Genomic DNA, 13,069 nt, shown 5'->3' with positions numbered 1-13,069 from the left:
GTTTAGGCTTAGACAACCTCAGATGTTTTTGAGGCTAAACCAGCCAATCCTTTTTGTCTCCATTTCTGCCAGTCATCATAGTAATCCCCTTCTGCACATATTCTGCACATATTTTCTTTCCACAAAGGTGCCTTTTTTTTTTTTTTTCACAGCTGCATTTTGTCTCAGGTTGCTTCTGCTTTTATAGCTAAACTAAACAAGCAGCAAAAAGATTCTTTTAATAACCTCCTGGTTTAAGATATCTATGATTGTTTAAGTAAGCAAATTCTATTTGAGGTGAAGTTCTATGTTACTGTGCTTTGGGAGATCTCAACACTGTGTCCCTGTAGCTTGAGCGCTGGTTGAGAAGCAGATGGAAAGAGTGGGAGCTTTGCATCTGAAAAGAAAGGTATTTGTCACTCCTCTGATTTCTGCTCACATGTATTTGTATCATTTTTGGATTTATTTAAAAATCTATTCTGTTAAACATCTGGCCAGGAGAAGTGTTTTATACTTGCCCAACATTTATCTTGCTCTATAAATATGTATATCCTTAGCTGTAATACTGGTACTTTGGGTGGCTCCTCATTGCAAGAGGGTCTCTGTTAGCCTGAAATGGCCAGTGAGGTGCCCAAATAATACTGGCAAGTCCTCAGTAAACAGGAATACTAGGAGAAATAATTTAAACTTATAAAGTTTTTATTTTTCTTAATGTCATCAGAAATTCTTCCTAGTTTTAATATCTGTTAGCTAGGACTTTCTAGATGAGTACGGGACAAAATAATTCAGGAATACTGATTTTCATAGAATAGACTTATTGACTTAACAGTCCTTATTTTAGCTTTTTTTTTTTTTTTTTTTTTTAATATCACACTGTGATTCAGGCATGGAAGATAACCTTTCTTGTACATTTCATGGACTTTTTCACAGGCCATCAAGAAACACCATTAAAAGTGAAGACAGCACACATATCCCAGTTGTTTAAAAAAAAGAAGTGCTGCAGCACACTGAATGCTGTGATGCTTATCCATGAAAAGAATAAACCTACTATCTTTTAATATAAAGTCTTATATGCCTAATGTTTAGATACAAGAACTTTAATTCACATTCTTCTCACTATTTTAAATTAATTTTTCAATGCCCTAAGTTCCTACAAGGTCATATTTATGAAAAGTTACTAAAAGAATATACTGGATGAAGGTCCAGTATCAAAAATCTGTTATACACCATGTGGCCTGTTTTGAAGAGGCACCAATCTGTCTTTCCTTTCTTTGGTAAGCCCATGGATTTGTAAATAATCACAGTAAGTAGTTTCTAGTTACAGAGTACAGCTACCCGGTGACATAAAAAACACCACCTTTGTAAAAATACCACAGATTGAATTTTAAGTATATCATACTGAATGATTACATAATTTATTGGACTTCATGAGGCACCTTAAATTCACTAATTTACACCAAACATAGGCAGGATGCTTATCTGTTGAATCAGTAACTTCCTTATGGTCCTAACTCTTCACGTCCTTGGTGTGCTGGCGCCTTACAGGAACCCTTATAAAGAACAGTCGAAGTTCAGAGCAGCAAATTCAGTCATTTGGCTCCTCCCTGTGAGATTGCTGCGAGTGAAGTTTGGCCGGAGCAGAGTTTCTCTGCGGCCCCAGGCGCGGATTGGCCCCGCACCCGCGGCTGATAACAGCTAAAAATAGCCCCAGTATAAAAGCCCGGTCAGCAGCTCAGCCACCCTGGTATTCCTTCCTCGACTGCCTGCCAGGGAGGAGACCGTGCTCTCCAAGTCCCTGCAAGGATGTGACCAAAGAACACTCTGCTGCCTAATTCCACCTAACAATTAACTTGTCAAGACTGGACTGTGTGACTCATGGGGATGGTAACCAAGTACTGTTTTAGATATTAGAAACAAGAAAAAAGAAAAAGACACAGACTGAAGGCCAGATTTTCCAAGCAGTTTTCCAAGCAGAGCGTGACAGGTGGGCTGCTGGAAGGTCTTTGGAAGTGTGCCTATAGAATACTGCATACAAGAATGTTGTATATATATTCACATAATCACCTGTATGGAGAGCGTACTCTGTGATGATGGAGTTTTGAACACTTGGGAAAACAAATGTATTTTCATTTGACAATGGTTTGACTGAGCTGGCATTGAGGAGTTCAGGAGTCTATTCTTAGCTTGCTGTTGATTCTGGGGGAAATTGGGTCATTTCCTTGCATTTTTGTTCACTTTCAAGCTTTTGTTTTAAGCTGTAGGCTGGGGGATCAGTGACTTCAGTGGCTGAGTGCATTGCAAGATAAATCTTTGGGTGTCTAAAGTCCTTTGCATGAATAAAGAAGACACCAGTGTTGAAGAGCTCCCTTTTAAAAGTCTGGCATAAGTTACACTGACTTGAAAATAGGCTGTAAAGAGGGAAAGAATTAGAAAGCATTAAAAATCAGTGGCACTATCAGCCCTATCAATAGTGAACATTCCCATATGTATTATTTCCAGTGGCTCTGAGTCTTCCTCTTTGATTTTATGAAGCTTTGCACTATGAAGTTTGTATGTGTGGATTCCCCTTCATTTTATTTACAGAACTTTAATTTTTTTTTTGTTTAAAATACAGTGCAAGGTTTATAATATCTTGGGAGAGCTATAGGTGACCAGGCTAACTTGCTTTCATTTGCTTTCACTTTTGATATTATATACTTACTATCTGAAAAGGACTATCAATTTCTTCTTAATTTGTTGTTTAATTGCTAGATCTCTCATGGCAAGTGAGATAATTGCAGAGGGTGTTGGTTTGGTAGTTCTGTAGCCTAAAGTCATCTTCTTCTGCTCATGAGACCCAGCATGATGAGAGATGACAGAAACTCCCTTACTTCCACCTAGTCAAGATGCAGGGCTGAGTGGAGTCAGATCTCACAACACACCCAGCTTCATCCTCATGAATTCTGCTTTTCCTCTCTGAAGGTCAATTTTCTGCATGAACCTGTAGTCAAGATTTAACTGGAGAGTCTCTGTTTGATGCTATGCTCTGCAGGGGAATTTAGGTTCTCTCTCAACATCACAAGATACCTTTATATATATTTATTAATTAGTCTGGTATCAACTCTGACTTGCTGCTTGGCTAGAAATGGGTAGAAATTGCTAATAATGAGTAAAGGAGTCTATATCTCATTAGAACTTTTCTGACTGATGTAGGTCTCACAGGAAAACCTAGTCCACCTTCTACAGAATTGTATCAGAGTTGTCACCAAGATCAGAGCAGTGAGAATGCAAAGACAGCCTGGGTTTTGACATTTTGACATCTGTGAGGTTGCTCCCAGGTGTTGCAGCTGGTGACTTTCTTACAAAAGTGATACCTGCTACATATTCTGTGAAAATTTTGTGATTTTGGCCAAAGGTGACAAGTTTTTGGAAAATCTTCCATTTAAGAGGAAAAAAACCTTCTCTTCCTAGTTAGACTAGCCAGTATTCCCAGTTCTGACAGACTTAAACAAGGCACCACTGTTATTTAGACTGTGCTCAGTGCTGAATTTCACCAAAAAAAATTACTCGGTCTTAAGCCAACCTCCTTTTTTAAGAATTGCTACCAATATCTTCCACTTAAGGCTGTGGGACAGGTTCTCTGAAATGACCTGGGTTTGATGGCCACCAGCAAAAATCTGTTAATGTGAAAGTGTATTTGCAGAAGAGAAGGTCACATCTGTTCTTAACTGACCACCTTGCTTCAATTCTTTCTGGATGTATGCATTAACTCTGCAGTGAAAAGGGTCCCCAAGCAAAAATACCCCAAAAACTAAAATGGAGTATCACCAAGTCAACTTTAGGTGCTGCAAGATGTTGAACTCTTACTTTGAAGTTCTTAGGAAGGAAAAAAAGAACTAAGAACCCACCATTTGTTTCGTAACAGCTTGAGGTGATGCACTAAGGCAAGTGAGCTGGCAAACTTTGTGGAAACTTTATCACAGAAGAAGTACCAAAAGGTGAAATGAAAAATGAATGAAGGCAGTTTATTAAGGAGAATGGAAGAGTTCTTCAGTTCACTGTGAGGCTCAAGGTCAGCCAGCTGCATTAACCCAGGTGAGCAGCACTGCCATTGACAGAGGCATCACCACTGCAGAGGTTAAACTTTGCTGCCACAGAGGGATGTAAGGGTGTTGAGCTGTGCTATTTCACACTGATCAAGTGTGTGCTTTTCAGGGATCAAAAATCCAGAGGCCCTTTTCTTAAGCCAAATAGTATACACACCACAGAGGATCCTGAAATCCACGGCGCAGATCGGTGCACATAACATAATGATGCCAGCATGCAAAACCATGGGGACTAGCCTGAGTCATGGGTAATTTCAAACTGAGCTTCTGAAGGCTTCACCTTTTAGAAATAATGTGCATCAGAACACGGAAAGCAATTTCAGCTTTCAGCCAAATTGTTTGCTAAACAGTGTGAAACACAAATGTACCCAATAAAATTAGCAGCAACTGGGCATTGTTTGAGCCTTATTTACTGGGAGGAATTGAGAACTAGCCTGAGATATACATAAGTTGTACATACCATTTTGAACACTTTCTGTAAATAATAATTCATAAATTTGGGATTAAAGTAGTGTGTTGTGTGCTTGTCTTTTGTTTGGGGGAGATTTAATCCTAATTTGCATGCTCATGCTTCAGATCCTAATTAGTTTACAATTAATTTATTAATTGTATGCCAAGAAGCATACAAAGAAGTGAACAGAAATAATCTAAATAGGGACTTGCAGTATGAACTCCTGTAAAATAAAACAAGAATAGGCATTACTTATTCTGTTGCAGACTTGGAAGTAAAATCATGTAATTTTTATTCTATGACAGTAGTGAGTCAACAACAATGGGTATGTCACACTTACCTGGTGCTGTTTTTCTTCACCACACTTAATAGCATGGAGGATGCATTTTGAAAAGCAAGGGCTGAGGATTTCTACATTTCTCCTTTCATCAGCTGCATTATCCATACAGCCCACCGTTTGGGACAATCTGTCATGCTCTCCATTGTATCTCCTACAATGCCACTTTCCAGAGCAGTCTCAGTCCTGGTTGGAAGTATCTTTTGTTTTTAATTGAAATGCCAGTTTCGGAGTGATAGTAAAATAGAGGAATAAACCACTACCCTCTAGAAGCCTCTGTACTGAATGCAGCATTAGGAGATAATTTTGTACCTTTTCGGAGCCACTTCCTTACAAATGGGTACCTGTGGCTGTCTCAATGTGAGCACTGAGATCATTATCCATAAGGAAATCCCTCTTCACACTGAACAGCAGCAGGTTTTTCTCTTGAAGGTGTTAATGCTTATTAATGTTACAGCAAGGTTGGATGCTGCATCCATGTGAAAACACAATTATATATAAAAATAATTCCATGGTTTTGGACTAGAACTTTGCAAAACTGCAGTCTGTGCTGATTAACTCTGCTAAACAGAAGAGTTTCATCCAGATAATTTTAGAGCTAAAATAATGTTTTTTAATAAAAAGATAAAGGAGCGCTGCTGTAGCTCATGGCTGTGTTGGATTCATAGTATCTGGGGATGGGTATAGAGTGGGTTATCTCAAACTGGCCAGTTAATGGAGTGCAAAGTTTTCTGACCTAGACTTTTCCATCCTTTTCCATTTCTTGGGACATTCAGGCTGCCCAGCTGTTGTACCTCTTGATGTCTTTTCTTCCATTACCTTGAGTGTGGGAAAATTTACAAGAAGGAACAAAATCACAGTTCTTCCATCAAACCAACATATCTTGAGGTACTGTACATCTTTGGAGTCAAGGGAAAGTATCTGCTCACCCAGTGTTGGCATGAAGCTGATGAGAAGAGCTTTGTATGTCCTTGCGTGTCTTGTACATTTGGGGAGGGGAACCTGCTGTCTGGCCACAAATATCTGAGACAAATCCTTTTGATTTTTCTGAAATTCAGAAAAGAAATTGATAGTGACACATTGAAATGAAAATTAAAATTATTGGATTGATTCCTTGCAGTTGTTAACTTGTTAAGTGTGTTGCATGTCAAAACTACTAGCATCCAATAAATGCAATTGCAAATTGCCAGTACTTCAGAACTGTCTCTGGAAGAGACGTTTTCATAACCCATTCAAACCAGTCTGGCCGCTTCTTAGGTTGGGGATTCTTTGGCAACTAAGCAGTTAAATAATTCCCTGTTAAAATCATAGCCCCGAATACCATTTACTGCATTTACTGCAGCTGCACCAAATTTTTACTTCTCTTCATCACAACAATGAAAAACGTTGTCTGTGTGTCGTGGTTTGATGCCCAATGCCAGGCACCCACGAGAGCCACTCGCTCACCCTCCCCTGCCACAGCTGGGAAGGGGAGGGAAAAGGAAAAAAAAATTAACGAACGCTTCATGAGCGAGATAAGGACCGGGAGAAACACTTCAAGGGTAAAACAGGATCAACTTAAGTTGCGAAATGAATTTATAACTAACAGAATCAGAGGAGGATAACAGTAACTAAAATAAGCCCTTAGAACACCTTCCCCCCCCCCGCCCTTCCCTCCTTCCCCCCGACAGCGCAGGGGAACAGGACATGGGGGTTTGGTCAGTTCATCACCGAGATTTCCTTCCACTGCTCCGGGAGAGGAGTCCTTCCCCTGTGAGGCCGTGGGGTCCCTCCCACGGGAGACAGTTCTCTGTGAACTTCCCAACATGGGTCCCCTCTCAGGAGCAGCAGCCCCACCGCCCCTGCTGCAGCCTGAGCCCCTCCCACGGGCACACAGCCCTCCCAAACTGCTGCGCCGGGGCTCTCTCTGTCCACAGGGTGCAGTGCTCCAAGGCCAGGCTGCTCCAGCCTCCACCAGGACTCCCACCACTCACATCCTCCTCCAGGCATCCACCCGCTCTGGCACGGGCACCTCCCCACAGGCTGCAGGTGGATCTCTGCATCCCACATGGACCCATGGGCTGCAGGGGCACAGCTGCTTCACCATGGTCATCACCACGGCCTGCAGAGGAATCTCTGCATCCCACATGGACCCATGGGCTGCAGGGGCACAGCTGCTTCACCATGGTCATCACCACGGCCTGCAGAGGAATCTCTGCATCCCACACGGACCCATGGGCTGCAGGGGCACAGCTGCTTCACCATGGGCTGCACCACGGCCTGCAGAGGAATCTCTGCTCCGGCGCCTGGAGCACCTCCTGCCCCTCCTTCTTCACTGACCTTGGTGTCGCCAGGTTGTTTCCCTCACATGTTCTCACCTCCCCTTCTCTGACTAGAATCCAAAATCTTGTGACTTTGTTTTGATTTTCTTCTTAAATATGTCATCACAGAGGTGTTACCAACCTCTCTCATTGGCCCAGTTCTGGCCAGCAGCATGGTCCATCTTCAGAACTGTCAGGGATTGGCTGTGCCGGATGGTGGGAAGCTTCCAGCAGCTTCCTCACAGAAGGCATCTTTGTGGCCCCCCTGGTACCTAAAACCAGGCTGTGCCAAACCAATACACCTGTGTCATATAAAACTTGCAATACCTGCTCTCATGGAATGAGCTGGATGGAAGCACTGGGGGATGGATGTGCTTTGTGCCCTGATCCTTCTGAGTAACATAGCGGTCTGCTGGAGAACTGCATGATAGAGTTACATTCTGGATGCCTGGCCTCTGGTTCACCCCCTTGGGACAAATCTTTGCTGGAAGTGAAGCTTGGATCAGGCCTGTGAAAGCTGATAGTGCGTCAGAGTTCACCTACAATAGAGGTCTTATGTGAAGACGTGGCCATTCCTTTTCTGAAGCTGTCCTCTTCTTTTATTAATGGGATGACGTGCTCATATTAATTTCTATATCTCATAAACCTCAAACTATAAAGACTTGGCTTATGAGGAGTTCATAATTCAGTGTCTAATGTTCTTGTGTGTAACTCAAAGCCTCTGCTACTTCTGACTTGTGAGAAAATGATAGGCCAAACTAAGTGACTCATTCTTTGCAGTAAAATGAGAGTGTACTAATTATTTATCAGTGTCTTACCCTTAATTTGGCTGAAGAAAGAGCTGATTTCATAACACACAAAAGAGCTGTGTAGACAGTAAAAACCATTATAGTCAGAAAGGTTCCACCCAGATGTAAGCAGTAAGTCAGTTTTATATGACAGAAAAGCAGTAAATGCATGAATAGATTCCTAAAGCAGTGCATATATATATATATACACACACACATCTATATATATTTTCTCCTACTCACTGTCTTTTACAATGTTTATCCTAAATTCAGCTTTCAGAATCTCTTTTTAAAAAACTAACATTGTATGAACAAGTTATGTTGTCTTTTATTTTTGGTCTCTTCTAGGGGTTCCATGGGGGTATTTTTGAAAAGCAGAGGGGGTTTTTTTGAGGTAGGCTGGCTTATTCTTTCTGTGGATACCTAAAAGCACAGCTGGAATACCAGATGTGTGGTATTGACTCCTCAGCTTCTGTAGCCTCTGAGCATCCCATAGTCCTGGGGCAGGGGGCGAGTACAAGGTGGTGTCTTATGGGTGGAAGCAGATGGGGAAAGCACCTTCCAGTGGCAGCACTGCCCAGAAACACCCTGAACCAGGTGGGATCTGGCCCGTTCCTGCAGTAGTTTATATCTGGGTTAGAATGGACATGGCTGCAGGGCACCTTCGCTCCCTTTGTATTGCAAAGTTTCCCTTCTGCTTTGCTGAGCCTCAGCACAATAATCTTCATCTGCAAACTAATTATAACACACCACTAAACCCAGACAGTAATTGGGAGGGAAGGATTTGAATGTTTTGACACGTTGAGTCTCTACCAAAATTGCTACATCTAGAGTCTGAGTTTCAGAAGCACAAGGCACGCACAACTTCTGGAGTAAGGGATGGCACGTGCACAGGAATCAGGCACTAAAGCCGTAGATTTCTTTTACTTAAAAATTACTGCAGGATTTGTCTGACCATGATGTGTTTATCTCATTACCCTGGGCTCAGTGGAAAAAATTAGACGCTTCTAGGGCACATTTTTTCATTCTAAAATAGACATCTAAATAGGTCACAATGCATCACAATTTTTAAGTGCCGATATTTTGAAAGCTGATTTTATTTCTACATTTTGGTTTAGCATTAGCAGCATTGCCTCATTACTGTGCTCAGAGCTGGCAGTATTTTCTCTTCTAGGGCCAATAGAGATGGTCCTGTGATATACCTTGTTCAAACAGCTTGCCTATATCAAAACAATGTTTTCAGTGAGGCTGGAGCTAGAGGTAACCTCAGTCAAGATGACCCATTTCCCATTGATCCCAGGAACCCTCATTAAAGGGAAATTATGTCACCACAAAGTGCTAAAGCAAAACAATTTTTCAGCAAAACCCAAAAGCTTATAATTGTATAGTTAACAATGCATTATTTAGGGATGCATTTTAGAGATACGGTGATTGCTCTTAAGTTTTTGGCAGACTTTTATAACTGTAATGCATAATTACAATGCAATGATTCTTTCTGCCACATGTAAGTACACTTAGCCCATGTCCTTGGAAACTTGCCGGTAGGCCTAAGAATAATTGTACTCTAAATGCTTGGTAATTAATGTGCCTAATCCAAAAGTTACACGTAAAAATTTGAAATCAAAGGAGTAATAACACTTAATTCTCTTATAGTTAACCTTCCAGTTATTTGAATGAGTGCTAATTAGATCTAAAAACCATAAGCATACTTTTACAGTAATTATAATGATGATTATGTTGTAATTACAGTTGCAACAGCATAATGAGATTTACTCGTTAACCATTTCAGTCCTTCATGGCGTGCACATGAAGCAGCTGTTGCAGGAAAATTTCCTGTAGAACTTACCCAAAGGACCACAGAGATGTTGGCTGTGACTTCTCTGGAGCTGTGTCAAATGCCTAGAGGTCATGGAAGGAATTGGAGATCATCACAAAAGCACACAGCTAAGAGCACTTTCAGGAAAGGAGAGTGTTTGATCATGTCAAAACCTTCCCCAAAAGACCTCTGTGTGTCAGAAGGGAAAGGTAAAACTGCTCGTGTCTGGCAGCTTGAGCTGCCAACAGCCTGTGAGCCAGAGCTTTGGCAGTCCTGAAACAGGATCGGGGGGCAGAAGTGCAGGAAGGGACTTCCTGAGGGCAGGAGGACACAAAGTCCCTCCAGGCAGGGATGGGGATGAGCAGGAGGTGCCATTGACCCCTTTGCCTCTGCCCTCCTGTGCCAGCACTCATTCCCTTCGTGCCTTTTGGCTGTGTCAGGACTTTCTGTAGGTGCCACCTCATGCTCAGGGCTGCTGTGCGGTGCCCTCTGAGTCACGCAAGGAATGCAGGGCGAAGGAAACGGAGTAGAGACGACAGCAGCACGCCAGCAGCAGGCTGAGGTCTTTGGAGCTGTTCCCCCATGCTCCACCCAGCGAATCATCGCTCTCCTGTCCCCCCTCTATAACCAGCACCCCGAGGGACACGCTGAGAAATATCTCTAGGACCCAAACATTCCCATTCCTCTGCTCCTGTGCTCCAACAGCAGTGGTGGCACCACAGGTGCTTCTCTCACCTGAGTATTCTGTTTTGGCTTCTGTACCACACACATGGCAGGGGTTGCTGAGGCAAAGCTCTGCTGTTCTGCCCGTTCCTTGCATTGATCCAACAGCCAGTGCACAAGCTCTTTTTTCCTTACCTTTCTTAGCAATAACAATATTAGGATTTTGAACAGCTAGAGGCAGGACAAACACCCTTCAGAAAAGCAGAAACAAACATCACTATTGCTTAAAGCAACGAAACCAGCCCTGCTGCTGGACTTCCTTCTTCCCTGTCCCTGGTGCTCCCAGCTGTAGAATAAGGGAGGGAACAACAGAAATGCTGAAAACGGGGAAGGGCAGAATTATTCGCTCAGAGACTGATCCTGCCGTAGGTACCAGGAGCTTGTCTCCTCCCCTACGAATTTAACCCCACCCTCTCTTTTTTTTATGCTCTGGGCTATTTTGGGCGGATAGCGAGGGCTGCAGTTCTGCTCAGAGCACAGCAGCACTTGTTGCTCTGAAGAACTGCCGTAATAGGGACTGCTGTCTGCTTCTTCTTAATACAACCTGAAAACTTGTTTACTCCACTGCTTTTGAGCTTTTTCATTACAAATTATGTTTTAAGAGCTTTGTGAGAGCGGTTCAAAAGGGAAACTCACACCGTGCAGCTGAAACCTCTTTTTGCCACTTAATAGCAAGAGATCAGCTGGGAGCCTTGGGGGTGAAAAATGACAGACTGTGTTGCTGCTAATGGGGAAGGAAAGGACCCTGAAATTGAGCTCTTTGTGAAGGTAAGTCGTGCTGTGAACTGGACACTAGTGCGGCTCTCGGATCAGCTCAGCTTCTATTGAATAATCAAACTTTAATTTTCTGGCACTGAGTGGAAGCGGTGCTGTGACAGCCTGTTATCTCTCACACACATGCTCACTCTGCTTTCTTTTTCGTGGCATTAGAATTAGGTAATGTTGTGGAGGGAGAGTCAGAGTTCCTGTGTTTTATTGTTAATTCTCTCCTCATGAGTTTGTTCTGTTATTCTTAGCCTGCTGCCTGCAATGTACTGTGTCCTAACTTTAGACTTGAGGCTGTAGGCTTCAGGTTTTGCTCTATGAATCCTGACTTTCTCTTCCATTTTTGGGAAGAGCTGAGGGGTATCAGGATTTGGTACCTCAGCAGAATCTATCAGGTCTGAAATGCTGATGGACCATAAACCAATAAGGATTGCGATAAGCTGTCAGTCTTCCAATTATTTACTGCAATACTTTCTTTTTTTTCTAAACCAATAAAAACTAAATCAGTTTTTATGGTTGGTTTCCTCAGCCCGAAGCTCATTCTGATTTTATAGAAGGGTAACTGAGAACAGAAACCAATTTAATGAAAATACAGAAAAATTGCTAACCTATTATGTGGTAGGGTTTCAGAATGTTTCAAGTTGTGTGCAACTCTTACTTAAAACCAGTGGCACAGTTGAAACCCATGACACATACAACCTTATTAATAGCAAACTTGTGCAGACTCTGTCTCAGTGAAGAGCTCAGATTTTTTGATGTTCATAGTATTTAAAGCCTCTACACACATTGAGGCTGAAATCCCCTAAGCCCATGTAAAATCATGGAATGGCTTGGGTTGGAAGGGACCTTAAAGATCATCTTGTTCCAATCCTCCTGCCATAGGCCACTAGACCAGGTTTCTTAAAACCTTGCCCAGCCTGACCTGGAACACTTGCAGGTGTTTGGTCTCTCTGAGCCTAAACCACCCCTATAAATCCATAGGATTATTATTAATATGTAGGAGTTACCTCAGCCCCTTAGCAAACAGAGCCCTGAAAGATTGGGAAAGCAAATTCCAACTCCTCCCTTTTGTCAAGATGAGAGTATGTAATTACTTTGTACTCCCCGATGGATATTTTGGGCTGTAAGTTGAAATGTCAGCCACATCCATGATGTGTATACATGGCCTCTTCACACATCTTCCAAAACCAGTCAGTTCAGGGGCAGCTGCTCTGAATGAGCCAGCAGCAAGGTCTTTTTCCCTGGCAAACAGATTTGACAAGAATTTCAGGTTCATAAGAGCCCTGTAGATCCTTTGTACAGAGACCTTAATGTTCTAAAATGGACCAGCATGAGTCCCTACAGCCAGACACCTTACCTCCTGCAAGTTGTTTCTATCAAATTAAGGTAAATGGAGATGTTTATGGGCTAAAAAATAGGCTGATGATGTTGTTTGGCACTCTGTCATCAGTCAAATATGTGCTGGAATGGAAATCTGTAGCTACTGGTTTGTTTTAGTGCTCACACTATTTCACTGAGGCTGACACGGATGTTTGTGATATGTGGTTCTTTGACTACATCAGCTGTTAAAGTGAAGGTCATTGCCCAGATTCATTGTGTGAAGCTCTGGATCCATAAGATAGTGGGAAAAATGAGCACTGCATTAAACTAAGCCATGCCACCACCTGAAGATTTATAACTCCAGAAAGAATATTTTTAGTAATGTGACTTCCTGCATAATGCATATTACAGGATTGCATAGAGACTCACATAAAACTCAGAGCTGGAGCAAAAGAATTAATTGGTATCTTCCTGGAGACTTTCCATTTAGGTTGAAAAATATCAA

At 42.3% G+C, this 13,069-nt stretch overlaps 1 protein-coding gene across 2 annotated transcripts in view; it reads left to right on the top strand.

Moving 5' to 3' along the window:
• The window catches only part of CLIC5 (chloride intracellular channel 5), a 79,693-nt gene that overhangs the window by 9,726 nt on the left and 56,898 nt on the right, over window positions 1-13,069 (top strand). Inside the window, exon 1 of one of the 2 annotated variants that reach the window (XM_048298747.1) lies at window positions 10,930-11,247. The exons of the other annotated variant lie outside the window; for it this stretch is intronic. Coding sequence (XP_048154704.1) covers window positions 11,185-11,247 — 63 coding nt within the window. The 5' untranslated portion in view covers window positions 10,930-11,184. Of the gene's footprint in view, window positions 1-10,929; window positions 11,248-13,069 lie in introns of those variants that run through there. 2 annotated transcript variants of the gene reach the window in all.

The sequence above is a fragment of the Corvus hawaiiensis genome, chromosome 3 (genome assembly GCF_020740725.1).
Source record: "Corvus hawaiiensis isolate bCorHaw1 chromosome 3, bCorHaw1.pri.cur, whole genome shotgun sequence".
NCBI lineage: Eukaryota > Metazoa > Chordata > Aves > Passeriformes > Corvidae > Corvus > Corvus hawaiiensis.
Note: the sequence above shows the minus strand (reverse complement) of the source record. Positions and strands in the feature narration are given on the sequence as shown.